Source organism: Drosophila novamexicana, unplaced genomic scaffold (genome assembly GCF_003285875.2).
Source record: "Drosophila novamexicana strain 15010-1031.04,08,12 unplaced genomic scaffold, DnovRS2.1 tig00004555-arrow-pilon, whole genome shotgun sequence".
NCBI classification, from domain to species: domain Eukaryota; kingdom Metazoa; phylum Arthropoda; class Insecta; order Diptera; family Drosophilidae; genus Drosophila; species Drosophila novamexicana.
The window spans coordinates 745,796-773,753 of record NW_020825052.1 but is presented as its reverse complement, the minus strand read 5'-3'; the positions used below and the strand labels follow the sequence as shown (position 1 = coordinate 773,753).

The 27,958-nt window shown below is 46.9% G+C and overlaps 8 protein-coding genes across 8 annotated transcripts; 5 read left to right on the top strand and 3 right to left on the bottom strand.

Moving 5' to 3' along the window:
* Positions 1–891: 891 nt before the first annotated feature.
* LOC115770426 (heat shock protein 27) lies at positions 892–1,913 on the top strand. Its single transcript, XM_030715694.1, has one exon. It carries the CDS (start codon positions 984–986, stop codon positions 1,617–1,619), a length of 636 nt encoding a protein of 211 aa, XP_030571554.1. The 5' UTR covers positions 892–983; the 3' UTR covers positions 1,620–1,913.
* Positions 1,914–2,746: 833 nt separating this feature from the next.
* Positions 2,747–3,620, top strand: LOC115770275 (heat shock protein 26-like). The gene has a single exon (XM_030715499.1). It carries the CDS (start codon positions 2,856–2,858, stop codon positions 3,498–3,500), a length of 645 nt encoding a protein of 214 aa, XP_030571359.1. The 5' UTR covers positions 2,747–2,855; the 3' UTR covers positions 3,501–3,620.
* A 44-nt stretch (positions 3,621–3,664) lies between these two features.
* LOC115770139 (heat shock protein 27) lies at positions 3,665–4,456 on the bottom strand. Its single transcript, XM_030715284.1, has one exon. It carries the CDS (start codon positions 4,432–4,434, stop codon positions 3,835–3,837), a length of 600 nt encoding a protein of 199 aa, XP_030571144.1. The 5' UTR covers positions 4,435–4,456; the 3' UTR covers positions 3,665–3,834.
* A 323-nt stretch (positions 4,457–4,779) lies between these two features.
* LOC115770106 (heat shock protein 22) lies at positions 4,780–5,654 on the bottom strand. The gene has a single exon (XM_030715223.1). The coding sequence runs from the start codon at positions 5,405–5,407 to the stop codon at positions 4,865–4,867; it is 543 nt and encodes a 180-aa protein (XP_030571083.1). The 5' UTR covers positions 5,408–5,654; the 3' UTR covers positions 4,780–4,864.
* Positions 5,655–6,338: 684 nt separating this feature from the next.
* On the bottom strand, positions 6,339–7,179 carry LOC115770173 (rhodanese domain-containing protein CG4456). Its single transcript, XM_030715333.1, has 3 exons — positions 6,819–7,179; positions 6,597–6,756; positions 6,339–6,525 (listed from the first exon to the last, which is right to left on the bottom strand). The coding sequence occupies exons 1-3, from the start codon at positions 7,162–7,164 to the stop codon at positions 6,465–6,467; spliced, it is 567 nt and encodes a 188-aa protein (XP_030571193.1). The 5' UTR covers positions 7,165–7,179; the 3' UTR covers positions 6,339–6,464.
* A 1,007-nt stretch (positions 7,180–8,186) lies between these two features.
* Positions 8,187–9,270, top strand: LOC115770135 (heat shock protein 67B3). Its single transcript, XM_030715278.1, has one exon. The coding sequence runs from the start codon at positions 8,511–8,513 to the stop codon at positions 9,090–9,092; it is 582 nt and encodes a 193-aa protein (XP_030571138.1). The 5' UTR covers positions 8,187–8,510; the 3' UTR covers positions 9,093–9,270.
* Positions 9,271–9,529: 259 nt separating this feature from the next.
* Positions 9,530–10,672, top strand: LOC115770140 (GPN-loop GTPase 2). Its single transcript, XM_030715285.1, has one exon. The coding sequence runs from the start codon at positions 9,573–9,575 to the stop codon at positions 10,494–10,496; it is 924 nt and encodes a 307-aa protein (XP_030571145.1). The 5' UTR covers positions 9,530–9,572; the 3' UTR covers positions 10,497–10,672.
* An 872-nt stretch (positions 10,673–11,544) lies between these two features.
* On the top strand, positions 11,545–25,899 carry LOC115770297 (hemocytin). Its single transcript, XM_030715533.1, has 27 exons — positions 11,545–11,651; positions 11,943–12,032; positions 12,120–12,227; positions 12,298–12,345; positions 12,401–12,796; positions 12,860–12,987; positions 13,048–13,143; positions 13,207–13,404; positions 13,465–13,631; positions 13,688–13,845; positions 13,968–14,122; positions 14,188–14,790; positions 15,525–16,646; positions 16,706–17,599; positions 17,750–18,298; positions 18,352–19,671; positions 19,730–19,799; positions 19,860–20,115; positions 20,223–20,961; positions 21,030–21,527; positions 21,583–22,089; positions 22,151–22,634; positions 22,698–24,481; positions 24,556–24,771; positions 24,834–25,289; positions 25,356–25,612; positions 25,675–25,899. Exons 1-27 carry the CDS (start codon positions 11,545–11,547, stop codon positions 25,795–25,797), a joined length of 11,529 nt encoding a protein of 3,842 aa, XP_030571393.1. The 3' UTR covers positions 25,798–25,899.
* Positions 25,900–27,958: the final 2,059 nt, after the last annotated feature.

Genomic DNA, 27,958 nt, shown 5'->3' with positions numbered 1-27,958 from the left:
ATGTATGTACATCACAAGCGCCCCTAACTTATACAGTGTGTACATACATACATATGTATGTATGCACATACATTTTCGTAAGGCACTGCAAGATGTGTACACCCATGTGTACATACACACATACATATGTACATGAATGTCAGCCTATGTGTCCGTGTATATAGAGACATGTATGTATGTATATTTAAAATAATTCGAACAAACATACAAATGCATAAAAAGTTTAACAGTTTTTTCTGTTTTCCTTTTATTAAAAGCTCAAAAAATAACCCTTGAATTCAACTGCGAATTTCGCTATGAAGAGAACACCGAAATCGGTATATATGTACATACATACATACAGATGCACACATACACACAGGTATGTACATATGCAGATGTATATGCATGTTTGCACATACAATACATAAACAAAAAGAATGACAAACAAACCGGTCTCGGCAAACAGAGATAGCACGAGTTCATTGTACTTGCGAAACGCCAGTTTCACTGTATGCGATTTTCTCCCTGTGGACCCTTGAACGTACTTTAACATTTTAAACCGATGAATTTACAACAATGGCGAAAATGCAATAGGGATATATGTAAAAATACAGGCTCTTAAAATAAATGTACTCAAACATATAATGTATAAGCATACATATGCATGTATTTGCGAAGAACCAGAAACTCCAAGAAATTGCAAGAACTTTCCGTGTGTGAGAGAGGCAGAAAGATCGAGAGAACAAACACAACAATTTGCCGGCGCACACATACACACGCATGGCGACAGAAAGAGCGAGTAAGTTCAAGAGTGAAAAAGCAACAATCAGTCAACTTCTTGCTTGTGTGTGTGTGTGTCATTTTGGCGTCAGTATAAAAACCCGCTGCGCCGTCCGCTCCTCTTCATTTCAATTCGAACCGTTGTTTTAAACGTATCTGCTGCGCAGAAGCAAACAAAAAAGTTCTAATTAAAAAAGCAAGCACACAAGCAAAAAATTAAAATGTCGATTGTTCCACTCTTGAGTTTGGCCCGAGATCTGGATAGCGCCTACAATGACTGGGACCATTTCCTCGACGATGACTTCGGCTTCGGAGTGCACGCTCACGAGCTATTCCACCGTCCACGTCTGGTGATGCCACACCATCTGCATCGTCGCCGCTCTCACTTCATGCCATACGAGAGAAACCATCATCAATTGGTGCCGGCACGTCGTCGCGGCTCTGTTGGACAGAACGCTCTGCTGCCTGTCGTTGGCAAAGATGGCTTCCAGGTCTGCATGGACGTGGCACAGTTCAAGCCCAGCGAGCTGTCCGTTAAGGTGGTGGACAAGACGATAATCGTCGAGGGCAAGCACGAAGAGCGCGAGGATGGCCACGGCATGATCCAGCGCCATTTTGTGCGCAAGTATACCTTGCCCAAGGACTACGATGGCAATGATGTCGTCTCAACAGTCTCCTCAGATGGAGTGCTTACACTGAAGGCACCGCCGCCACCCAGCAAGGAGCAGGCTAACAAGGAGCGCATCGTGCAGATTCAACAAACAGGCCCTGCTCACTTAAGCGTCAAGGCGCCAGAGGGCGCCGCCGACGGTAAAGGCAAGAGCGAAAATGGTGAAAAAATGGAGACTGGCAAATAGAGGCGCGTGACAGAAAGAAGGAAGCGGAGTGTTGCCACACTGTTCGGAGAGTGCAAGACTTACCACATTCACACACACACCATACACAAACACACACATACCAAAACATGTACATCGCAAACTTCATCGCATGTTAGCAATAAGAGATTTTAAATGCACCCATTTGCAATGTAAGATTTCCACTTGGTTTACTCTATATGTATTATGTATTTTAAAAATACTATCCATGTAAATTAATATTTTTGTAACATGTAAAGGAACAGCGGCAGCACTCGACTTATGTATTTGCATTTATGTACACTGTGAAAATATAATAAATAAAAAATATTAAATTAAACGAATTGGCTTTAATGTTTTTTGATAGCAAAAGGTCCCTTTGGACGAAAATACATTATGGGCCCAATACATGTGTCCACTTGGGCGAATAGGGACATCAGCTTCTGGTCTACCGATTTGATTGATTTATTAAAGGTTATGAGTTTGGTACATAAATACATGCATACATACATACGTATGTAAAAATGAGCGACATACAGATATTATCTACATATGTGTGTGTGTGTACTTTGTTTCTTCATGCGTAAATGCATACATATGTACGTGTTTATAAATACTTGTGTGTATGTATGTACAAATGCATTCTGTATGGACTCTAATTTTAATGAACTGCAAATTTAAAACGCTTTAAGCTGTCTGTTAATAAGAGTATGTATATTAACATTAACTTGTACATATGTGTATACATAGCGACGCATACATGAGTACATGTACATACATACATTCATCTGTATGTAAGTTTCGAAAAATGTATTTTTATAAACAAGGAGTTCAAGAAGTGCAATTGAAGTTGACTTAATTTGCTTTGACTTTTTACAGTCTGCCAAGCTCTCTCTTTCTCTTTCACACAAGAGTGTGAGTATGAGTAAATATAGACTCATACTCACACTCTTAGCACTCTTTCTGTTTCACTCATTTGCGTCACGCACACACTCTCGCAAGCTCGCGATGTTTCTCGATTTGTTTCTCTGTTCGACACATAGCACACACACACGCACGAGCAATAGCTCGATATTTCTAGAAAATCGATTCAGCCGGCTATAAAAGCGGTTGTCGAACTCAGTTTGCCAACAGTTGAAAAAAAGTATTCGTCAAGCAAAGAACTTCGCCGTGCGAAAAACCCTTAAAAACAATTTTTGTTTTTTGAAAACTATAACTGAAAGTGTAATTGCAAAAGAAATGTCGCTGTCTCAATTGATTTCGCTGGTCAATGCACTGCAGGAGCCCCGCGACCCCGACTACGACTTTGGATTTGGCGTGCAGCCGCGCCAGCTGCAAATCTGGGCCGCGCCACAGCTATTGAGTCCTTGGGAGTGCGCCCATCCGGTCTGCCCCAGCTCGCCGGCCGCAAAGATCTTGGCCAAACGGCGCAATCGTAATTTGGCAAAGGGAGCAGGTGGTGATGCCGACGGACTGCGTTGGCCCGTCTCGCAGGTGGGCAAGGATGGATTCCAGGTGTGCATGGATGTCACCCAGTTCGCGCCCAGCGAGCTGAACGTCAAGGTGGTGGACAACTCTATTGTGGTCGAGGGCAAGCACGAGGAGCGCGAAGACGACCACGGCTACATCTCGCGCCACTTTGTGCGTCGCTATGCCCTGCCCCAGGGCTACGATGGCGACAAGGTGGTCTCCTCTCTGTCCTCCGATGGCGTGCTCACTGTGAGCGTGCCGAAGCCGCAGCCCATCGAGGACAAGTCCAAGGAGCGTGTGGTTCAGATCCAGCAAGTGGGACCCGCTCATCTGAATGTGAAGGAGAATGCCGTCGAGCAGAAGCTGGAGGATTCGAAAGCCGAGGCCACCAACGGCAAGCCCGCCAAGAAGTAGAAGCTAGCTGGCGGGCACACCCAATCCTGCTCCTCATCATCACATACCTATGTATTTATTAGATACCATAAATAGTATAACGAGCTAAAGACTAATAATAAAATAATCTTAGTTAAACCAACTGAAACAGAATTCAAAAGTTTCTTCTTGAGTGTAGTCCAGAGGATTTGGGTTTTTGTATATTTATTGCGCATTTGAGTTTATTTCTATTTATTCAAAACTAATTGAAATTCTCGATGCAGCTCGTTGGCCATAAATAGATGGGTTCACCTTGAATTTGAAAATGTGCCCGCTGCACGAGGCCGGGGGGGCTGGGCGGGATTCGGAGCAGCTGCTACTTCCAGGGCAGGGCCAGTTTGCCCGTCTCGTGCACGTGGACGAGGCGCTCGCCGGGACTGTAGTATTTGGCTGGCGGCGGCGGCGGCGCCTTGATGGTCAGTATGCCGTCCGAGGAGATGTCCGAGATGACCTCGTTGGCATTGTAGCCGCGGGGCAGGAGGTACTTGCGCACAAAGTGCCGCTCCACGTAGCCGTTGGGGCCCTCGCTGCGCTTGTTGTGATTGCCCTGGACAATGATGTAGTCGTCGTTGGTCTTGACCACAATCTCCTGCGGCCGGAACTGACGCACATCGATGTCGATGCGGAAGCCCTTCTCATCCGCATGCACCCGCTCGCCGGAATAGTAGTTGTCCCAGCGCATGGGATATGTCCACTCGTGGGGCGTCGATTGTATGAGCTGGTTGCGTACTCGGCGCGTGACCAGCTCATCCAAGGGCCGCAGATAGTCGCTGCTGGCGGAGGAGGGCCACCAGACGCGCGGATCGTCCCAGAGATACGGGTACAGCTGGAAGTCGTAGGGCGGCTGATGATAGATGGGACGCGGTCGGTCCAATTCCCGGGAGAGATCACGATATGTGGTTGGCACCAAAGCCATTGCGCGTCTCAGATTCTTATAGAACCTGTCGACGGCGCTGTCAGTGCTTTTATAGCCCAAGTCCCCGAGACGACGACGACGACCAAATTGGCCTCGGTTCGAGTCGGATGCGGATGGGCGTTGTGATGAATCATTTGCCCGATGCGCGAAGGCCAACAAACAAGACACAAGCGTGTCGCCCAACCTCAAATGCAACGGCAATTTATTGGACGCGAGTCAAGAAGTGGACGACGTCATCAAGGCACAAGGCGTGGCCAAAGGGGGCGGCACAAGTGCAAGTGGCCGCCGATGCCAAGCATAATAAAATGTTCAAAATACATATCTACTTTTTGTTTATGTTTATTTCATTATTTCTATATAAACTATTATAACTTTTTAAGACTAGGAGTTGCCACAAAGCCGATTGGGTGCGGCTTATCTTTGGCTGCATTTACTGCTCCTTCTGCTTCTCGGCGGGCTCCTCCAGCGGTGGATTAGGCTTCACGTTCAGCTCCGCAGGTCCGGTCTGCTGTATGGGCACGACACGTTCCTTGAGCGCTTCTTGAACAGCTGGTGGATTGGGCACATTGATGGTCAGTATGCCATCGCTGCTTAGGCTGGATGTGGTCTTGTCGGCCTCGTAGCCCTCGGGCAGAGCAAAGCGACGCAGAAAGTGGCGAGAGCTGTAGCCGCCCTGGTCATCCTCCTGCTGCTCGGACTTGCCCTCGATGACGACGCTGTTGTTCACCGTCTTCACCGTCAGTTCATTGGGCTTGTATTCGCTGACGTCCAGGCACACCTGGTAGCCCTGCTTGCCAATGGTTGCCGCCGGCGAAAATTGTTGCTCCTGGCTGCGCGCAATCTGTTGCCAGTTGCGCGGCACCGTCAGGCCAGTCCACATGTGCGGCTCGTGGAAGAAGGCCTGGAATGGCGAGACACGCGGCATCCTGGTCAGCTCCTCGGCCATACGTAGAAACATGGGCAATGAACGCATCTTTCCTGGTCACAATTTGTAATGTCTGCAATTTGTGGTGAAATTCTCTTTTGCTGCTTGCTTCACGCGAGCTCCGTTCGCTTTGACTGATTTGATTCAACTGTGGAGAGAGCGCGACGCCGGCTGCTATTTATACGAAATGCTGCTGCGCTCGAGAACGTTCCGGCGCTCTCTCGACTTGGCAGCTGATGCAATTTTGAGCGCTTCTAGAATATTTTTACCTTTTTGGCATTTAACCAGCGTTCAGCTTGTGAACTTTAAAACTAAATATATTTTCGATTAATTTCACGCTCATCAATCAAACTTTCGATTATTCTAAAGCACTTTTTCTAATGCGACGCAGTTTTGCGGCATTTACAAAAAATGTAAGGCAGGTCAGTTTGGTAACGGAAAAGAGAGCAGCAAGCATGGAAGATAAAAAAAGAGAATATGTGTGCGTGTGCTCCGCAAATAAGCTCGCGTGTGCGTGTGTGTGTGAGAGACAGAGAGAGAAGGGGAGGCACAAATATAAGACATGGGCGTAGTGTGAGGGTGCGCACAAATTTGTTTAAGCTTGAGTATTTACTTAGCTGTAATTTTTATTTTAAACATTTTTCGCATGAGCTTTGTTTAACAAATTCACACATACAGAATATTGCTCTAGAAAAAATTGATCAAAACTGAAAGGGGCTGTTAAACATAAACTTAAACATGGGTGAAAATTTAGAAACTCATCAAGCTAGAGATTTTCTAGAAAAAAAGAAAAATGGGCACACTTTTTTTTTGCTTGGGTATTCATTTTGGGGCAGAAAACTATTGAAAAGCCTTTCATATTCGATTTGAGAAACGTAAAAAATAAGAAATAATAAGAAATTCTAGACTACAAGTTTTGTACTCTCTTCAATGTAGGTGCTATATAGTATATTTATAATCAGACGAGTTCCACTTGAAATACTTGCTTTTAAAATCGAAATTTATTCCAAAACCATATTTTCAATTGTGTGCACATATCATAAATGGAATTTAAACATTGTAACTAAGTGATATTTTAAAGGCCAAAAGTAAGTGCGGGTGGATCTCACTGTGGCAGACCCTCCTTCTCGGCCCACTCCAGCCAGGAGCCGTGATAGACGCTCAGGCTGTAAAGATTCCATATATATTCCATATATAAGTATATATGCCATAAATAGCTTCTAGTTCCCTAACTCACTTGGTGAAACCTGCGCTCTTGGCGATCTCTGCGGCCTGCTGGGCGCGTCTGCCGGAGCGACAAGTGAATATGATTTCCGCATCGTTGCCCGGCTTTGCGCGGCCATATTTCTGTGCAAAATCCTCAGCCGCAGACTTCAAAGCGGACTCCAGTTCGGGCACTGGAATGTGAATGATAAGAGTATAAAAAACAGATTCCAGCGCTGGGCTTGCATGTAGTCACAGGGTATATTGAGGCTGGCGGGTATGCTGCCCGTGGCCGCCAGTTCGTCCGGATTGCGAACATCAATCAGGTAAATCTCTGGATGATTGGGCACATCTTTGACTCGCGCGTAGCTAGCAGACATAATGCTGTGATCCAAATGCAAATGATCAGTAGTACTCAATGCTACGCTTTCACCACGCTTGCCCGACGTCGGATCACTAAGTTCTCCGCTCGGCCAAGCGCCAGCATTTATTATGGGCGAGAGCGCGGCTACGGCCAAGACGATGACGACAACGTCGACGGCGACGGCGACGGCGACGGCGACGGCGACAGCAGAGCCGCTGTTCAAGTTTACCGGCCGCATGCTAGAGCTAGCTTAGACTAACCGCAGCTGGACTTCGATTGCGAATCGAATTCCAACCTGTTGCCGGTTTCCATTGTTGTCGCTTTGTGGTTAGGCGCTGGCGACACTTCAACGCCGCCGGCGACGCCAGCCACTCGTCGGATTTCAGCTGAGCAGCTACTTCGGTGCGATTTGTTTGGCAAACGCCCAGACTTTGTTTATTTGTATACCCTTGCAGAGAGTATTTGTATTTTGTCGTGTAATGTGTAACGCATAGAAGGAGACATCTCCGATCCCATAAAGTATATATATTCTTGATCAGCAGCCGAGTCGAGTCGAGTCCGTTTGTCCTAGTCTCTCAGCTTTAAAGTTATCTTTGTGAAACCTTGCAGAAGTCCCTCTTTCTGTTGCAGCTGGATCGGAACACTATATCATATAGTTGCCATAGGAAGGATGGGTTGAAAATTAAGTTGTATGGAAAACTTTTTTGTTTATCAAGATATCCTGACCAAACCCGGCATTTATAAGTTTTACTATGCTCCTCATATATATGCAAAGTCCCATTAAGATCGGACCACTATATCATATAGCTGCCATAGGAACTATCGGTCGGAAATAAAGTTGTTGTATGGAAGACTTTTTTGTTTATAAAGATATCCTGACCAAACTCGGCATTTATTAGTTTTACTATGCTCCTCATATATATGCAAAATCCCATTAAGATCGGACCACTATATCATGTAGCTGCCATAGGAAACATCGGTCGAAAATTAGGTTTTTGATTAAAAACCTTTTTTGTTTATTAAGATATCTTAACCAAACTCGGCATTAACTATTTTCCCTGTGCTTCATAGATACGGGCAAAGCACTTTGAGCATTATGACAAGGTTGGGTCTGCAAGGGTATTAGATCTTCGGCGTGCCGAAGATAGCCTTTCTTTCTCGTTATTTTTTGAAAATATATCGAATTTTAATTCGAACTGCAATGTCTGCGGTTTTTCCTAATTTCATTTAAATCAAAAATTTTTTTTCGCTCTAAAAGCTTCAGCCGCAACTTCGAAAGCTTGGATTTGGTCCAGAAAATTCCCAGTTGTCGCTCCAATAAAGCTCGCAAAGGGCCAGAGCTTTCGCTCTGCGCTCGAGTATAAAAGGCGACCCTGAACACAAGAACTTCACATTTACGACGCGATATTCGAGTTGAATTGTGCTCGGCACAGCCGCAAATTTCCACCCGCTGACAAATCAACCCTCACCTAAGGAAAACAGGTCGCCGTCGCAGTCAGGTTCAGTGAACTTGCAACAGATACAGATACTGAGAGTTTTGTGAAATAATTGAAGGCAGAAAAAAAACTAAGAAAAATCAGCAAAATGCCAGATATTCCATTTGTGCTGAACTTGGATGCGCCCGAGTCCATGTACTATGGCCACGATATGTTTCCCAATCGCCTCTATCGCAGGCTGCACTCTCGCCATCACGATGCCCTGGATCTGCACACATTGGGTCTGATTGCCCATATGGGTGCCCATGCACGTCATCTGGTGACCCAGAAGCACAGGGCTGAGCTGGGCACAACTACCGCCGCTGGCCCGGATAAGAAGGGCAACTATCAGGTGAATCTCGATGTGGGCCTGTTCGAGCCGGGTGAGCTCAGCGTTAAGCTGGTCAACAATTGCGTCATCGTTGAGGGCAAGCATGAGGAGCGCGAGGACGAGCACGGCCATGTCTATCGTCACTTTGTGCGTCGCTATCCTCTGCCCAAGGAGTACGATGCAGATGCCGTTGCCTCGACTTTGACTGACGAGGGCGTGCTCACTATAACCGTGCCCCCGTTGGTCGCCGAGGAGGAGGGCAAGGAGCGTATTATACCCATTAAGCATGTGGGACCATCCGATCTCTTTTTGCAGAAGGACAACGGACACAAGGAGCTGGCCGAGGGCGAGGCTAAGTAAGAGCCTAAATAGTTGCGCCATTAAGCAGCAAAGTGATTTCCTAAGACTCCCATTTTTATTGCACCCCGAAGATAATAAAATTTAGCACGCTACATTTTTACAATTCACATGTATTATTCATTGATAAATTAACCCATTTAAACTTAACTATTTTACTAACTAGCTTAGATTTAAAACGAAATCAATTATGGCATCAGTATTAATAAATGTATCTTAATGTCTAAAAAGATTTTGCAGTTGTCTTTTTTTTTTTACTTTAAGCAAATTGGCCTAACATTTTCTGTTTTAAACTATAAAAGAGAACACAAAAAATTAAAAACCAATATATTCGATAACTTCATTTCGATTAAATTTATCGGGCTATTCAGGCAGCTGAGTAGAGTGACCATTTTTTGGTATTTTCAAAATGGTAATTTGAGTTATTTGCAAGTCGACGTGCACGGTCACACTGATCACAACAATAATAAATAAACATTAAAAATGCTGCAACGCGTACAACCGAGAGTAGAAAATCCTCGCTATGGTCAGCTGATTATTGGGCCACCTGGCTCAGGCAAGACGACGTACTGTAACGAGGCGTATAAATTCTATAAAGAGTTGGGCCGGCAAGTTGGCGTTGTCAATTTGGATCCGGGGAATGACAACATGGCCTATCAGCCGGTGGTCAATGTGATGGAATTGATTACCGTGGAGGATTGCATGGAGCACATGCAGCTGGGGCCCAACGGAGCGCTTATGCATTGTGCCGAGTATCTGGAGCAGCATTTCGAGGATTGGCTGCTGCCGGCGCTAAGGAAATTGAGTGCAACGCACAACTACTTCCTCTTCGATTGCCCGGGCCAAGTTGAACTCTACACTCACCACAATGCCATGGCGCGGATTTTTGAGCGCTTAGAGGCGGAGCGCTACAACCTGGTTACAGTGAATCTCATCGATTCGCATTACTGCTCGGAGCCGGCAAAGTTCATAGCCACGCTGCTGATGGCCCTGAATACAATGATGCGAATGAGTTTGCCGCACGTGAATGTGCTGTCGAAGGCGGATCTGCTGCGTAAGCACGAATCCAAATTGCACTTCAACGTGGACTTCTACACAGATGTGCTGGATCTGAAGTATTTGCTTGAGAAACTGGACGATGATCCGACAATGCGCAAATATCAGAAGCTGAACGAGGCCATTTGCTCCATGGTAGAGGATTATGCCCTAGTTTCCTTTAAGCTATTGGACGTCTTCAGCACAGACAGCATGCTCCGACTGCGCAACCACATTGACAAAGCAAATGGCTACGTGTACAAGGCAGGCGAGGAGCAGACGGTTAACTCTTTGCTAGCCTGCGCCGTCGGCGCCGAAACTGAGGCAATGCGTCAGCAGCACGATATTGAACCTTATGTGAAGCAGCCGTAGCGAACATATGCTAAAATTTAGTTGTATTTATCTTCTAGTTGAAAATGGGTTTATCAACATCCTGTCGCCAAAAATTTGCCCTTAAAACTGGCCAAGTCGTTGAACACATAAAATAACACTCTGATTGTAATTTCCTGTGATAAATAAATGCTTCACTACACAATTGCGGTACATTAGTTTCTTAAGCAGCTCATTGTAAAAAGAAATAAAAGAATATTGAATTTAAACAACATTCTTTGGATTTATATTGTAAAATTCAAACTCGAGCGGGCGTTTATTCCTGTGTAATGTGCGCCCCATCACTGAGACAAGTTATGGGCAGCACTGTTCTGCATGGTATCGTCTGAAATCGATACGCAGTGTTGCTATTGATTATCAATTGACAGTTTAAGCCGTTACAAGCATATTGACCGCGCTCCAAGTTGAATTATATTTTTAACTTTGCAAGTTCATTGCAAGCTAAATACGCGCAAAGTATTTCATTCATTTATGTCTCGCTTACAATGTGATAAGCTGAATGGCGGCGTAATTTATGGTTTGCGTATTTCTTATGTAATTTATTTATAATCTCAGCCTTGGTATATTCTTTAGGTCAGTTTCATAATATCATTGCGAGTGAGAAACCGTTTTATCGCTTCAAAGTTGCTGAATTGCACTTCCAGCTTTAGACTCAGCTTCAACTTGGCACATTTTAAGTCGATAAGACGAATAAAAAGTGAATTTGAAACGCGTACCAGTTAGAACTTTGATTAGACATAAACAAAATGGCGACTGGCTTCAGTGCCAGGCCTATAAAAGCCGCTGGGGATTGGGACAGCGTCATTAGTTGCGTTCGCGCGGTTGCCTCGACCTACGGATCTGGATTGTGAATATGTTTCCAAGTGCATAAATTCAGTGTATTGTGTTATTGTGTGTTAATTGTTAAGTGGATCTCAAGGATTCGCAGGATAACTGCTTGCTTGGAATTTCAAGATCAAGGAACTAATGGATTACCAGTGATTTATGAAGCTGCTGTGTTAACAAGAGGATATCTTGCAAGCCAAAAAAAATGGCAAATAAATATATATACTTTCTAGCATGGCTGCTCATTTTCAGCCAAGTGTGTGCCGAAGAAGGCGACATAGTCATGTCTGATGATGATGATCAAAGTATAGAGTGAGTGAATGGCTACAAATCACAAAAAAAAAAAAATATATGAACTATTGTCCTATTGCGGCAAAGATTGGTTACAATTTTAAGTGCTTTCATATTTGTATAAAACCAAAAACTTTAAAGTTCTTACAAGATGGAAAACAAGTGAAAGAAACTCCTCCTCCATTTCCAGGCGACTTCCGCTGCGGAACGCCAACTAATTTAAGAGAACCTAAACTGCTTGAAACTATTTCTCATAGTTATTAAATTTTATCTAACGCAATGCCACTTGGCACAATATTCGCTACTTGATAGTCCCCTGGTTCGGGCCGTGCCGGAAGCTGATAATCAGGAACGCGACGAGCGCCATTTAAATTTTAAAATTCATCGAGCGCCCGCTGTGAGGTACGATGCAGATAAAATAATTGCATAACGACAAAAAAAAATACAAAAATCATTATATTATATGATATTCTATAGTGCGCGCTATAGCTACAGTTACAATGATGGAGTTGGTCAGGGAGGAGCAGGAGGCGGAGGCGGGGGCGGAGGCTATGGTGCCCAGCATGGCGCATTTATGGGCGGCATTAAGACATCGGGGTGAGCATCAGAACGAATGTAGTTTCGTTTTTAATACAGGCTTGAAAATGTAATTAACTTATTAATTTAGTTCACACTTGATGAACAATGCGCTTGGTCTGCTTGGCATTGGCAAAGGGTAATATATCCCCTAGAAAGAATTCAAGTTTATATCTAAGCAAATCTATTCCCAGTGTCAAGGGCAACTTTTATGGCAACGCGGCCCAACAATTGAGGGCATATGGCAAGTGCGCCGCAATCACGCTGCCGCAAAATGTTCAGTCCCAGTGCGATGGCAATGGTCGCTGTCAGGTCTATTGCCCGGATGGTTATACCTTTTCCCAGGACACAAAACAGCTTGAACTGTTTTGCAGCAACGACGGCTGGATCATACGCAACTCGGAGTTTACCAGAGTGCCGCCGTGCCAGGCCACATGCATGCCGCCGTGCCAGAACAATGGCATCTGCCTGGCAGCCGGCGTTTGTCAGTGTCCGGAGAATTACTCGGGTCCGCTGTGCCAGCACAAGAAGTCCGTGTGCGCGGCCAAGCCGCCGGTGCCGAAAAACTCTAAGGTATCCTGCAAGAACAAGTAAGTCAGTCCTTGAGCTGTTCACATCACAGCTGCACTAATGCATATCTATTATGTATGCAGCCTTTGCCATGCCGAATGCATGCGCGGCTTTCAGTTTCCAGATGGCAGCGGCATCACCAACATCGAGTGCCGCAATGGTCAATGGCTCCACACCAAAACCGGCCTGGCCAAAATGCCTGATTGTGGACGTAAGTTGTGCTCTCCAATAGGCTAATAACCTAAGCTGACTTCGGGTTTTTTTCCCACAGCGACCTGCTCGCCGGCGTGCCAGAATGGCGGTCAGTGCATCAGCTTCAATATCTGTCAGTGCTCCAAGATGCATCGCGGCGCGTTCTGTCAATACAGTGAGCACATTGAGTGAATGTCCGGTTAAATGATTTGCTTAACATCCTTGTGTATCTTCTCAGGCATCTCGAGCTGCAATGTGACCAATACCCATTTCAATGGCAACTACAAGTGCGCCTACGATACGGAGGAGGCGCGCTGCACATTCAGCTGTCCGGAGGTGCGTGGCCTTAAGGTGCAAGGACGCTTGGATATTGAGTACAAATGCAAATATCAGCAGGGTGTCTACCAGCCGGCGCCGTTGCCAAAATGCGTTTTTCGTAAGTTGTCGCTAAACTGCAGTTTTTTAAGATTATTAAAAGAAAGTTTTCCTTGCACAGCTCCCGGATATACCATTAAATCGGGTAGCGTACAAGTGACGCATATGCAACAAGCGGGTCGCTCCTACCATGGTGCCTTTAGCGGCGAGATAACGTCAGAGCTGAGAAGCCAGCGTGAGATTCTGTTGGCGTTGCTGGCCAAGTACAAGGATTTGGAGCGCAGAAGTGTAAGTTGAGCTAAGGAATTGTGTGTGCAGAACGTAATGTTCTTTATATTTGTCAGGAATGGTGGTCATCGGAGGAAACGGTGACAACTCTGGGCAGCTACTCCTTGTACATGAGCAGCGAGGTGGATGTAGTTGTGGACAAATCGCCCAGACCAGCGCTGTGCACCACCTGGGGTGGCATCAATATCAAGACATTCGACGGTTTGGTTTTCAAGTACGTATTCGATATATTGATAACTGATCGATAGCTTTGAATATGATCAATTGGCATCGATCGATGTCTTATTGCCGCATATTGTATTTCAAATTTGCAATAAATTTTCTTTCTATTTCTAGGGCACCTTTGTCGTGCTCACACACACTGACCACGGACAAAGTTTCTGGCACATTTGATGTCACACTGAAAGCCTGTCCTTACGGCTCTGGCTATGGCTGTGCGCACACGCTGAAGATTCAATGGCAATCGGTGCTTTATACGCTGGAGAACTTGAGTGAGTAGCACACAGAAACCCATAATGAGAGCTATGAATGCGACTGATAATTGTTTGCTTTTCAGATGGCACAATGCGCCTGTCCACGCCCACCAAACAGCTGCCCATCCCGGTGCAGGTGATGGGCATGAAGGTGATGCCAGTGGCACAGCATGTGCAAATAGATCTGGAATCTATTGGCCTCAAGCTGGACTGGGATCACCATCAGTATGTGGCTGTGCATGCCGGGCCCGCCATGTGGGGCAAGGTGGGCGGCTTGTGCGGCTCCCTGGACGGCGATAACAGTAACGATTTGATGTCCAGAACTGGAAAGAAGCTGGAAACAGTCAAGGCATTTGCCGACGCCTGGCGTGTGGACGATAGCAGTGAAATGTGCCGCGTTGAGAACAGCGCCGAAATGGAATTTGGCATCGAATCTTGTGAACAGAGCAAACTGCAGAAGGCTGTCAGCATCTGTGAGCGTCTGCTGGCCAACGAAAAGCTGAGCGACTGCATCAAGCCCTTCAATTACGATGCACTCATACGCACCTGCATAGCTGACTACTGTAACTGTCCAAATCGCGAAAAGCCCGAGAGCTGCAATTGCGATGCCATTGCCATGCTGGCCAAGGAATGCATGTTCAAGGGCATTCAATTGCAACATGGCTGGCGCAATCTGGAAGTGTGCCGTGAGTAGCTATGACTATTTAGATAAATGTTTCCGGTAACAAATGTTCTCTCTCTCAGTCGCCATTTCTCTCGCTTGTCAAATCTTGATTTCACTTTTCACTATTTTTAAAGATTCATCTTATATGGATCTGTCCATATTTGGGAGATAACCCTTACCCAAGTCTACCTTAACATACATCTTAATTTATATATGAATATTGCTATGCACTTACCCACAAATGCACATGAAGAGGCAGGATTATTTTATTGGCATCTATTAGGCGAGAGGCTTTTATACACACCTGTAAGACACAAAAGAATTAGAAAGGATAAACATACCAGCAAAAGGAAGAGAAACAAAATTAAAGAGATAGATTGAGAGCAGGCAATTTATAAAAACTCAGAAGTTTTTAACATACACTTTCTAATACTCATAATTAAAGCTCATTTAAATTCATGAGAATCGCATTGTAGGGCAGTCTTTACAGATCTTTATTTTGAAAAGGTATTGGTTAAGAAGAAGGCTTCTTTAAATTACAGCGCAGCAAGTCCTGCAGTTTTTCATAATGCAAAACGAATTTGTTTCTATCTAACAGAAAGACCGAAACTAAGAGGCAAGTTTGCATAGAATCAGACAGTCGCTATAAAAATGTCAGGGATATCGAGTAACAGAGAAATATGGAAGGAAATGCAAATATTCCGATTTTTCCTATTAAATATTTCATTAACTTACCATTTTGAAATACTCCAACAGCTATTAGTTGCGGCTTTGGACGCGTCTATCGAGCCTGTGGACCCGATGTGGAGCCAACCTGTGAATCGGAGTTGACAAGTTCTTCTCCCACGAAAGGCAAGTGCAACGAGGGCTGCTTCTGCCCCGAAGGCACGGTCCAATACAAGGACGCGTGCATAACACGGGAGCTGTGTCCCTGCTCATTACGTGGTCGCGAGTTCAAGCCCGAAGCGACAATCAAGAAGAACTGCAATACGTGTACTTGTAAGAATGGGCAATGGAAATGCACGGACGATAAGTGTGGTGCACGTTGCGGTGCCATTGGTGATCCTCATTACCATACTTTCGATGGCAAGCGATATGACTTTATGGGCAAGTGCTCTTACTATCTGCTGAAGACGCAAAATATGTCTGTGGAGGCGGAGAACGTTGCCTGCTCTGGTGCCGTATCGGAGGCACTTAGCTATGCGGCGCCCGATGATCCTTCCTGCACCAAATCGGTAACCATACGTTTCCTGCTGCGCGATGGCACACCGGCCACCATCAAATTGGATCAGGGCTTAACAACTGTTATCAATGATAAACCTATTGCCAAGCTGCCCAAGATGATGGGCCTTGGTGAGGTGTTGATACGACGCGCCAGCTCTACGTTTCTGACCGTGGAGTTTGCCGGTGGCATACGCATCTGGTGGGATGGCGTCTCGCGTGTATATGTTGATGCGCCAGCCAGTTGGCGTGGCCAAACGCAAGGCCTATGCGGCACATTCAATTCCAATACACAGGACGACTTCCTAACACCTGAGGGCGATGTTGAAACGGCGATTGAAGCGTTTGCGGACAAATGGCGCACCAAGGACACCTGCCAGTTCCAGGCGGAGACCCATCAGGGACCGCATCCATGCACGCTTAGTCCAGAAAAGAAGGCGCTTGCGGAAAAGCACTGCGACTGGATACTGCAGGACATCTTCCAAGAATGTCACTTCATGGTGGAGCCGGAACAGTACTACGAGGACTGCCTGTACGATACTTGCGCCTGCAAGGATGAGCCTGAGAAATGTTTCTGTCCCATTCTCTCCGCCTATGGCACCGAATGCATGCGACAGGGCATCAAGACCGGTTGGCGTATGACTGTCAAAGAATGCGGTGAGTATTAATGGGTTTAATTAAGCGGAATCTTAATCAATGTCAATAATACCTTTCAGCTGCCAAGTGTCCAATGGGTCAGGTCTTTGATGAGTGTGGTGATGGATGTGCGCTCACTTGCGACGATTTGCCTGGCAAGAACAGCTGCACCCGTGAGTGTGTCGAGGGCTGCCGCTGTCCACATGGCGAGTACATCAACGACCAGGGCGTCTGTGTGCCCAAGCACAAGTGCCATTGCAGTTTTGATGGCATGATCTTCCGGCCTGGCTATAAGGAAGTGCGGCCCGGTGGCAAATTCCTTGACCTTTGCACTTGTGCAGATGGCGTTTGGGATTGTCAAGATGCCGATCCTGGTGATGATGTTAAGTATCCGCCTTCATCCGAACTGCGCAGCAAATGCGCCAAACAGCCCTATGCGGAGTTTACCAAATGCGCGCCCAAGGAGCCAAAAACATGCAAGAACATGGACAAGTATGTAGCCGAGTCCGCGGACTGCTTGCCTGGCTGCGTCTGCATGGAGGGCTATGTCTATGATACATCCCGGCTGGCCTGTGTGCCGCCTACAAATTGCTCTTGCCATCATGCTGGGAAAAGCTACGACGATGGCGAAAAGATCAAGGAAGACTGCAATTCGTGCGTTTGCCAGGCGGGCAACTGGAAGTGCTCCGAGAATGGCTGTGAATCCACCTGCAGCGTGTGGGGCGACTCACATTTTACAACTTACGATGGCCATGACTTTGATTTTCAGGGAGCTTGCGATTACGTGCTCTCCAAAGGTGTTTTCGATAACGGCGATGGCTTCACTATTACCATACAAAATGTGCTGTGCGGCACAATGGGAGTCACTTGCTCCAAATCACTGGAAATTGCTCTAACTGGACGTGTCCAAGAGTCTTTGTTACTTAGCGCGGACGCGACTTACAGCGTAGATCCCAATAAGTCGCCCATTAAGAGTGAGTATTTTATTGTAGTATCGATATTGGTACCATTAATAAACTCGAAGTACTCAATGGCTCGATTAACCGATAAATAATTAATAGTATCGATACAATTGTGAAATACTCATAGATCGATTATATTATAACGTTTTTTTTTTCAATAAGAACTACGAGACAGCGTCAATTCCAAGGGCCACAATGCTTTCCACATTTACAAATCTGGCGTATTTGTGGTAGTTGAGGTTATTCCTCTCAAGCTGCAAGTCAAATGGGACGAGGGCACGCGCGTTTATGTCAAACTGGGCAACGAGTGGCGCAACAAGGTCAGCGGCTTGTGTGGCAACTACAATGGAAATAGCCGGGATGATATGCAAACGCCATCATTGGGTCTAGAGACGAGTGCCATGCTGTTTGGCCACGCCTGGAAACTGCAGCCACATTGCGCTGCACCCGTAGCACCCATCGATGCCTGTCGTCAGCATCCAGAGCGCGAAACCTGGGCGCAACTAAAATGCGGCGCTTTGAAGTCGGAGCTTTTCAAGCCGTGTCACGCTGAGGTGCCGCTGGAGCGTTATCTGAAGCGCTGCATCTTTGATACGTGCGCCTGTGATCAGGGCGGCGATTGTGAATGCTTGTGTACAGCTGTGGCGGCCTATGCGGATGCCTGTGCCCAAAAGGGCATCAATATACGCTGGCGATCCCAGCATTTCTGCCGTAGGTTTAATTTTTGAGCCATTTTTACTATTTGTAAACGTGTACTTTTCCAGCCATGCAATGTGATCCGCACTGTTCGGAGTACAAGTCCTGCACACCTGCCTGTGCCGTGGAGACTTGCGACAACTTTTTGGATCAGGGCATTGCAGAGCGCATGTGCAACCGCGAGAACTGTATCGAAGGCTGTCACATCAAGCCCTGTCAGGATGGCTTCATCTATTTGAACGACACCTACCGCGAGTGTGTGCCCAAGGCTGAGTGCAAACCCGTCTGCATGGTGAAGGATGGCAAAACCTACTATGAGGGTGATGTTACCTTCCAGGATGCCTGTGCTACGTGCCGTTGCTCGAAGCGCAAGGAGATCTGCAGCGGCGTTAAGTGTGATGCTCCGGTTGCAGTGCCAACGCCGGCGCCACTTGTTGAAGGCACCACAGAAAAACCGTTGGCTACGCAGAACCAAACCAAATGTGTGCGCGGCTGGACGCGCTGGTTCGACAACGACGCCGATGCCACGGAGAAGACTGTGCGTCTAAACGATGAGGAGAAGCTGCCGCGCTATGATCGCCTGGAGAACATCTATGGTACATGTCTCAAACAGTACATGACCAAGGTGGAATGCCGGGTGAAGAACACGCATGAGCCGCCAGAGCAAATGGACGAGAATGTGGCATGCAGCTTGGCGGTCGGTTTGCGTTGCATTGGCAAGTGTCATGACTATGAGCTGCGCGTTTTTTGCCAATGCGACGCGGAGCCGGAGCCAACAACGTCAAAGCCAATCGAGAAGCCGCAAATTGGCGCCAGCTGTGATGTTGGCGTTGTCGAGTACAAAGAGTATCCCGGAGATTGCCACAAGTTCCTGCATTGCCAGCCCAAGGGCGTTGACGGCGGTTGGGTATATGTGGAGAAGACCTGCGGCGAATCCATGATGTTCAATCCCACCATGTTTAATTGCGATCATATCGCGATTGTGCAGGAGCTGATACCTAGCTGCGGCAAGCGCAAGCCCGACCCCGAGCCGGAGCACATCATGCAGTGCGACGAGGGCAAAGTCTGGTCGGAGTGTGCCAATCAGTGTGAGAACACCTGCCATTTCTATGGTAGCATTCTACGCAAGCGCGGTCTCTGCCAGCGCGGCGAGCACTGCAAGCCTGGCTGTGTCGATAAACTGCGACCGGATTGCCCAAAGCTGGGCAAATACTGGCGCGACGAGAACACCTGCGTGCATGCTGACGAGTGTCCCTGCATGGATAAGGCCGAGCAGTATGTGCAGCCCCACAAGCCCGTTGTGGGTGAACTGGAGATTTGCCAGTGCATTGACAATGCATTCACCTGTGTGCTCAACAAGCCGGAGCCAACACCTGAGCCAACACAACGTAAGAAGCAGCGACAACTTATTATGCTTTAACTTTTAATTGTCTTAAACTTCTGCAGGACCATTTGAACCAATTGTACCCATTTTATCGGTTACTCTGACGCCGCCGTTGCACTGCGAACCTGAGCGGTAAGCTCTTGGCCTTTGAACTTGTTAACAGATTCACTCACGCTCATTTCGTTTTGATAGACTCATTCCGATGATTGAAAATGGGCCGCATTCATTGCCCGACAGCATATTCAATGCCAGCTCCAAACTGGCCCCAGACCATGCACCGCACAAAGCGCGTTTGACCAAGAATCCGAAAACTGGCGGTGGCAGCTGGTCACCTCAGATCAATGATCAAATGCAGTACCTGGAGCTGAACTTTGGACATGCCGAGCCCATCTATGGTGTCATCATGGCTGGCAGTCCGGAATTCAACAATTATGTGACGCTTTTCAAGGTACAATAAGACAAATATATGGCGCGCTGTTGCTAACATTTAGGTGTTCTGTATAACATCTGTTGTCTCACATTTGCTGCCCTGTTAAATAATTATGTAAATTGTAGATCCTGCACAGTCACGATGACATCGCGTATAACTATCTGGTAGACGAGACGGACAAGCCGCAAATGTTCAATGGACCTCTGGATTCGCGTGAGCCCGTGCGGACACTTTTTAAAATACCCATCGAGGCTAGCTCCCTGAGAATATACCCCATCAAGTGGCACGGATCCATAGCTATGCGCGTGGAGCTGCTAATTTGCGGCGAGCTGCCAACTGTTACACCGTCAGCCACGTTGCCCACCAGCACGGAGCATCCGCCATTGAATTTGGAGCTTGAGTGTGTGGATGAATTGGGCGTGGATAAGGGTGAGATGCATGAGCGACAGCTACAGGCTAGCAGCTTGTGGCAGCTGCATCAATCGGCAAGGAAACCACGTCTACTTGATCTGCTGAAGCTATCCAATGCCCAAGCTTGGCGTTCGCTTGCCAATACGCCCAATGAGTTTATCGAATTTGATTTCCTGGAGCCACGCAACGTATCCGGCTTCATAACCAAGGGCGGTCCCGATGGCTGGGTGACAGGCTACAAGGTTATGTTCTCGAAGAAGAAACCCACCTGGAACACTGTGCTGGCCCCCAATGGCCAGCCACGTATATTTGAGGCAAATGTCGACGAGCATACGCCGCGTACACATCACTTCAAGAATCCAATTCTGACGCAGTATCTGAAGATTGTGCCGGCCAAGTGGGAACGCAACATCAACATGCGCATCGAACCCTTGGGCTGCTTTAAGCCTTATCGTAAGTAGTTTAATAAACTAATACCCTAGCTAGTAAATCTTTATTTTGTATATTTATTATATATATAGCTGTGCTAAAGGAGGAACTAATCGAGGCAACGCATGAGCCAACCAAGTGCAATGTTTGCGATGGCATTGCCAGTCCCAGTCCCAGTCCCAGCTCCGACAGCAAGTGCCACTGCAGCGACCAGCTCTACTGGGATGGCAACAAGTGCGTGCAACGTAATCTGTGCCCATGTGTGGAGAACTATGTTAGCTATCCGATCGGTAGCAAGTTTGAGAACGCCGCGTGTGAGGAGTGCGTTTGCGTTTTGGGTGGACGCAACAATTGCAAGCCCAAAAAGTGTCCACCATGCAAAGAACGCCATTTGCGCCGGGTCATAACCAGCGACTGCTTCTGCAAGTGCGAACCGTGTCCCAAACAGCAGCGTTTGTGTCCGTCCAGCGGCGATTGCATACCGGAGATTCTGTGGTGCAATGGCGTGCAGGACTGTGCGGACGATGAGGATGCCAGCTGTCGAGATTCGTTTACAGTGGAGCCGGACATAAAACGCGAGAAGAATGAAAGTATGTGAGGATCGGTTTATATTGATTACAAATATTTAAATTCCTTTTATTTTAGCTACGGTTATTACGTGTCCTGCGCCTGTTTGCCCGCCGCAAATGAAAATTAAAATTATTGAGAAGAAGGCACGCAAGATGTCGAAGATCTTTTCATTCCACAAACAAGTATCGATTGTGGACGATGGTGTTAGCATAACGAAAACTAAATTCGTTTCCTCGAATGAGCAAGTTCTGGCCATGCCCAACAACGAACTAAACTATCAGGAGGAAGAGGAGTGCAGTGAATTCACCTGCGTGCCCATACCCACCAAGGAGGTGAACAAAAATGAAACCATCACCTGTGTGGAGCCCAAGTGCCCAGAGAAATATGATGTGGAACTGGACATGAGCACAGCCAAGGCTGGCGACTGTCTCAAGTACACGTGCGTGCTGCGACCCAATAAGGATGATGTGTGTGAGATAAGCGGCAAAAGCTTTACCACCTTTGATGGCACTCTGTTCAAATATAGTCCCTGCAGTCACATACTGGCCAGAGATATAAACAATGGCAGCTGGACCATATCGGGTAGAGATTGTGTGACCGGAATTCTATTTATACTAGTTCTTAATACTCTTCCCTGTTGCAGTGCATCAGCAGTGCAGCGACGAGACGCGCAAGGTCTGCCACAAGGTGGTCACCATACAGGACCTGCAAGCGGGCAATGAGCTGGTGCTGCTGCCGCATCTTAAAATTAAATTCAATGGCTTTGAGTTCACCGTGGAGCAGCTCATCAATTCGCCCATTTGTAAGGCCTCGTTTGTGGTCTCTCAGCCGGGCAAGACGTTGCTCGCGGTGTCCACCAAATATGGCTTCTGGGTGCAATTGGATGACATTGGCATACTCAAGGTGGGCATCTCCTCCAAATTCTTACGCACTGTGGACGGTCTGTGCGGCTATTACAATGGCAATCCACGCGATGACAAGCGCACGCCCGACGGCCAAGTGCTGGCCAACACGGAAAAGTTCGGCAACAGCTGGTACGACAAACGTGTGCCCCTGGATCAGTGCGGTGATCAAAAGTGCACCAGACAACTGCAGGCCAAGGCGCTACAATTGTGTAACATTATCAAGTAGGTGTACTAAATTTCTCACTACCTTTTTATTTATCACACCTTGTTGTTTCTGCCTTGCAGCCATCCTACCTTCGCTAAGTGCCACAAGGCTGTCAACTATAAACAATTCTCGAACAACTACTGCCTGGAGGCGGCCTGTGATTGCCTGCAGGCCAATAATGGAGATGCCGCCGCCTGCAAGTGCAACATACTCGAGAGTTTCGTGAAAAAATGTCTCAGCGTCAATCCGTTGGCGCAGCTTACCACCTGGCGGGCGGTGCATCAGTGCGAGATTAGTTGTCCGGCGCCCTTGGTGCACACAGATTGCTATAAGCGACGTTGTGAGCCCTCGTGTGACAATCTGCATGGCGATGATTGTCCTGTGCTGCCGGATGTCTGCTTCCCGGGCTGCTACTGCCCGGAGGGCACCGTTCGCAAGGGCCCCAAGTGTGTGCCCATCGCCGACTGCAAGGATTGTGTGTGCAAAGCACTGGGCAGCTCCAACTACATGACCTACGATCGCAAGAGTTTCAGTTTCAATGGCAACTGCACTTACCTGCTCTCCCGGGATGTGGTTCTGCCGGGCGTGCACACGTTCCAGGTGTATGTCAGCATGGATGATTGCAAGAAACTTGGCCAAGTCAGTGCCACCAATGGCACCAGCTGCGCCAAGTCGCTGCATGTGCTCAACGGTGATCATGTGATTCATGTGCAGCGCGTGCCGCAAAAGACGAAAGCCCTGCAAGTCCTAATGGACGGCTTTGAGGTGAAAAAGATGCCATACAAGGACAGCTGGATAACGTTGCGTCAAGTGGTGGGCAAGGAGCTGGTGCTAAATCTGCCCGAATCACACGTGGAGTTGACAGCCTCGTTTGAGGACTTGCTCTTCACGCTTGGCGTGCCCAGCATCAAGTATGGCAGCAAAATGGAAGGACTCTGTGGTGATTGCAATGAAGATGCCAGCAATGATTTGCAGCCGAATCCGGCCAAGAAGAAGCCAGGCATAGATGTTATACAGAGCTGGCAGGCGGATGAGCCCAAGTTAGGTCTGACCGATGCCCAGGAGTGCTTGAGTGAAGATGTGCCCAAAGAGAACTGCCTACCGTTGCCGCCAGAGAAGGATCCCTGCCTGCAGTTTTACAATGAGGAGCTGTTTGGCAAGTGTCCGCTGGTTGTCGACCCCATTGCCTATGTGTCCGCCTGTCAACAGGATATCTGCAAGACGGGCAACACACAACAGGGCGTCTGCGTGTCCCTGGCCGCCTATGCCAAAGAGTGTAACAAACAGGGCATCTGCACAAACTGGCGCCGACCACAGCTCTGTCCGTATGACTGTCCCAGCGACATGGTCTACGAGCCCTGCGGCTGTGCCAAAAACTGCGATACAGTCAAGGCCATGTCCGAATATGATGCGGTTAATGTAAAGACCCAGACGGTGTTCCACACTGTGAACAGCGATGATATGTGTCTTAGCTCAGAGCGCTTTGAGGGCTGCTTCTGTCCTGCCGGTCAGGTCATGGATGGCGGCAAATGTATACCAGAGGAAGCGTGCACAAAATGCGACGACGGAGTACACCTGCCGGGCGATAAATGGCAGCCGGACAAGTGCACCGATTGCCAGTGCGATGCCAAGGGCAAGAGCTCGTGCGTGGAGAAGAAGTGCCAAGTGGAGGAGAACATATGCGCCGAGGGCTATAAGCCACAGACCATAGTAAGTGCCGAGGAGTGCTGTCCACGGTATCGCTGCGTGCCGGAGCCCAAGGAGTCACAAAAATTATGCCTGGCGCCACTAATGCCAGTCTGTGGACCCGGCCAATTTAAGAAGCAGAAGAACGATATCAACGGCTGTCCACAGTACATTTGCGGTGAGTGTTATTTCCAATCATCTGGATTTATTTAAGATAATCTGTCTGCCTTACTAACTGCTAAATCTATACAGAATGCAAGCCCAAGGAGGACTGTGAGCCGCTTGTGCCACCACGTGAGCTTTTGCCGGGCGAGCAACTCGTCAAGATCGACGAGGGCTGTTGTCCCACACAGAAGATTGTGTGCAAGCCAGAACAGTGCCCGCCAGCGCCAGTCAACTGCCAGCAACGCTTCTATGAGGTCAGCACACAGCAAGCGCCCGGCGCCTGCTGTCCCACACACAAATGCGGTGCGTACATGAACCGTTTATGAAACATGCATCTTATAATTAATTCTGCTTTGTGCTCACAGTGCCGCCCAAACATTTATGCATTGTGCAGTATGAGGTGGAGGAATCGAGCAGCTTTACCAAGCAAGTCGGCGACAAGTGGCCGCACGCCAAGGATGTCTGCAAACAGGAGCAGTGCTCGTATGGTCCAAATGGCGTGGCTCAGGTTATCAGCACGCTGGAACAGTGTGTTACGAATTGTGCGCCGGGCTATAGCTATCAGAAGCTGGACGAGACCAAATGCTGCGGCGAGTGCGTGCAGACTTCGTGTCTATTCGAACAGAAGCTATATGAGGCTAACGCGCAGTGGAGTTCACCCGACAATTGTACGCACTATTTGTGCCTGAAGAAGGATAAACTGTTGATGGTCAGCTCCTCGAGCGAGGTCTGTCCGGATGTCAGTCAATGTGCGCCCCATTTGATCTATGTCGAGGGCTGCTGTAAACGCTGCAAATTGGAGCCGCAGGTCGAAGATCTATGTGAGTTCGCTATCTTAAAAAATGCTCATTTATTTATTGCATTTGCTAATTGGTAAACGATTGCAGCTACCTGTCTGCCCGTTTCGCTTGCCGAGTCGCGGACAAAGGAGCTGCTGAAGTATACTAAGCCTGCTCATGGTGTTTGTGTTAATGCCGAGCCCATTAAGGGCTTTACGGATTGTGAAGGCGCGTGCAGTTCGGGTTCCAAGTACAATAAGCATACCGATATCCATGAGAAGTTCTGCACCTGCTGCAGCATCAAATCCTATCAACCGATCTCAGTGAAAATGGTCTGCGAAGATGGACATACATATAATCAGCGCGTAAGTTTCTATTTCCAATCATATCTTTCCATCGATCTCAATTTAAACGTTTGTATTGACAGCATGAGGTGCCCTCGAATTGTGGCTGCTCGCCGTGCGATGAGTTCTCAGAGGGCGTGATAGATGTGCGGATGCAAGGAGCAAAGCAAATGTCAGTGCCGCTGTTGCAGTTACTGGGCCATTGAGCTGTTGCGCTAGTCTAGTTTTTAATGATTAATTGTAAACGCATGAAAACAAGAATATTCAAAAATTCCAATTGGCTTTGTTAGTTTGGTCGCCAGTTAGTAATGATAAAAAGCATGGACATATCGATATATTGTTCTACCTATGAATTTCGGTTCAAGCTATCGATAGTTGGTAACACCGAAGCTCAATATGTACGCAGCATCAATACATCGATACTTCGATCGCTTGCACCATCAATAACAGCAACATGAATAGACAAGTTTTAGTGTACAAAGTGATCTAATTCTGTGAGTGTGTGAAGTGAAAAAAAAAAAAAAAGAAAATGAATCTCATCAAATATAGGGTAAGTGAGATTCATAATGTACAATTGCCATGCCACATTCACGAGTTCAACTTAATTTTAAGTCAATTTATTGCAGCGCCTGTAGCGGCGCCAATATTTGTTCACGGCACGCAATAGGGCTGGGGCTGGGCTGTCATTATGTTTGCTTCTGGGAAGCCGGCAGCCATTAAAAAATGTTGTGGCACCTTTTGATAATGCAGTCGGCATTGCCGCTGAGCTGTTTATGAAAACTTTGCGGTTTTCAGACTCGGACTTAAACTCGCTACATTTGCATTTCAATAATTAATTGTTATTGTTGCCTGAGCACTTTGTGTTCGTTTTTGCACATGAGCAGCAGCTACACACACACACAGACACATACATACATACATATAGAGCCTCTCCATTTGCCTACGCGCAGACAGGGCACAGCTATAAAATGCGTGCCAGCAACTACGTAAAGCAAATACGTAAGCACGTGTGTGCAGACGTACAAACATGCATACGTACGGACATAAGTACGTAAGTAATAACAAAGACGTTGACTTTTCTGTGGCGGACGTTAATTTATTTACTGCTGCGCTTGGCAAATAGCACCGCTACATTACCCCCCGCCCTCTCCCTCACTCTACAACAAAACCGCAAGCAATGCGCGCTCTGCACTTTTGCACATTCATTGCATTTTATTTATTGTATGATTCAACAATTTACGTAAGTTAGCGACGCGAATATGAAATTATCCTTTTGTGTGGCCAAGCCGAACGAAACTTGCCCCCAAGGAAGTTGACAATAAAAACACGTACACACGCCTATTATGACATGGCTTAAAGCCTTTTTTTTTTAATGCAATGCCAAAGTACCTGGCAAAGTTATTGTTCCGGCCCCTTGGCAAGTTGCCGTTCCGCGCATTTATGCATATATTTATTATGACCTGAGGTTAGCTTATAAAATATTCAATATGGCGGGGAAAATCTTAAAGAGGCATCAATGGAAGCCTAAAACTATTATCAAGCCCTGCAAATACTGCAGAGATATAAATTAAATAGGCGTTAGGGCGTTAAAATTGAGGAAATAGTCAATTAGACAGCTGACACACGCACACACACACAGAAGTGTGTACCTATATGTGCACGGCATTCTTATTGGAATTTAATGGAGCACATGGTTTTTGTATTGCACATATAAAAATAATATTTTCTGCATATTGTATAGAGAGTGTAGTCTATATAATTGCACAGAAGTAATCCCAAGCAGGAAATGAACACTGAAATGGCTAGCGATGCGAAAGACACACACACAACACACACACAACACACACACACAACACACACACAACACACACACATATTGGCACACATGCGACAAGATACACGGCAACACTTTTTATACGAACACACATACAAAAACATTTATTTTAGCCAAGCATTTGCCAAATCGATATGCAATTTTCGTAAATATTGTACTTAGTGGTAAAATTGTATATATGTATGTATGTACTTTACGTTCGTATATGGCCGCTTAAAAATCTAAAATGCAAAAATCGTTTATTTGCTCAAGAGCCGTAAAAATGTACAAACTGCAAGGCGATGCCTGTGTGTGTGTGTGTGTGTGTGTATGGGCTGATTCGTTCGGCCGCTGCAAAAAGTCAAACATGGCCATTTGTTGCAGGTTTCAATTTCAGTTGATTGCAAACATAGTGCGAGAGAAAGACAGAGAGAGAGAGAGATAGAGTGGGAGAGTGAGAGATTGTGAGTAAGAGAAAGAGTAGCAACTAGCTTGGTACCTTCAATGCCATTGACGAAGAAGAAATTGTTGTAGATATTTGGACGTGCAGTCGA

Excerpts from the sequence above, each read along its gene's own strand:
- LOC115770426 (XM_030715694.1), top strand. The coding sequence starts at position 984 with ATGTCGATTGTTCCACTCTTGAGTTTGGCCCGAGATCTGGATAGCGCC.
- LOC115770275 (XM_030715499.1), top strand. The coding sequence starts at position 2,856 with ATGTCGCTGTCTCAATTGATTTCGCTGGTCAATGCACTGCAGGAGCCC.
- LOC115770139 (XM_030715284.1), bottom strand. The coding sequence starts at position 4,434 with ATGGCTTTGGTGCCAACCACATATCGTGATCTCTCCCGGGAATTGGAC.
- LOC115770106 (XM_030715223.1), bottom strand. The coding sequence starts at position 5,407 with ATGCGTTCATTGCCCATGTTTCTACGTATGGCCGAGGAGCTGACCAGG.
- LOC115770173 (XM_030715333.1), bottom strand. The coding sequence starts at position 7,164 with ATGCGGCCGGTAAACTTGAACAGCGGCTCTGCTGTCGCCGTCGCCGTC. Across the intron at positions 6,757-6,818 it reads CGCCAGCCTCAATATACCCT|TGCCCGAACTGGAGTCCGCT; the intron begins GTGACTACATGC and ends TTCACATTCCAG. Across the intron at positions 6,526-6,596 it reads AAGAGCGCAGGTTTCACCAA|CCTGAGCGTCTATCACGGCT; the intron begins GTGAGTTAGGGA and ends GAATCTTTACAG.
- LOC115770135 (XM_030715278.1), top strand. The coding sequence starts at position 8,511 with ATGCCAGATATTCCATTTGTGCTGAACTTGGATGCGCCCGAGTCCATG.
- LOC115770140 (XM_030715285.1), top strand. The coding sequence starts at position 9,573 with ATGCTGCAACGCGTACAACCGAGAGTAGAAAATCCTCGCTATGGTCAG.
- LOC115770297 (XM_030715533.1), top strand. The coding sequence starts at position 11,545 with ATGGCAAATAAATATATATACTTTCTAGCATGGCTGCTCATTTTCAGC. Across the intron at positions 13,405-13,464 it reads GTTGCCAAAATGCGTTTTTC|CTCCCGGATATACCATTAAA; the intron begins GTAAGTTGTCGC and ends TTCCTTGCACAG. Across the intron at positions 25,290-25,355 it reads GCCGCAGGTCGAAGATCTAT|CTACCTGTCTGCCCGTTTCG; the intron begins GTGAGTTCGCTA and ends AAACGATTGCAG.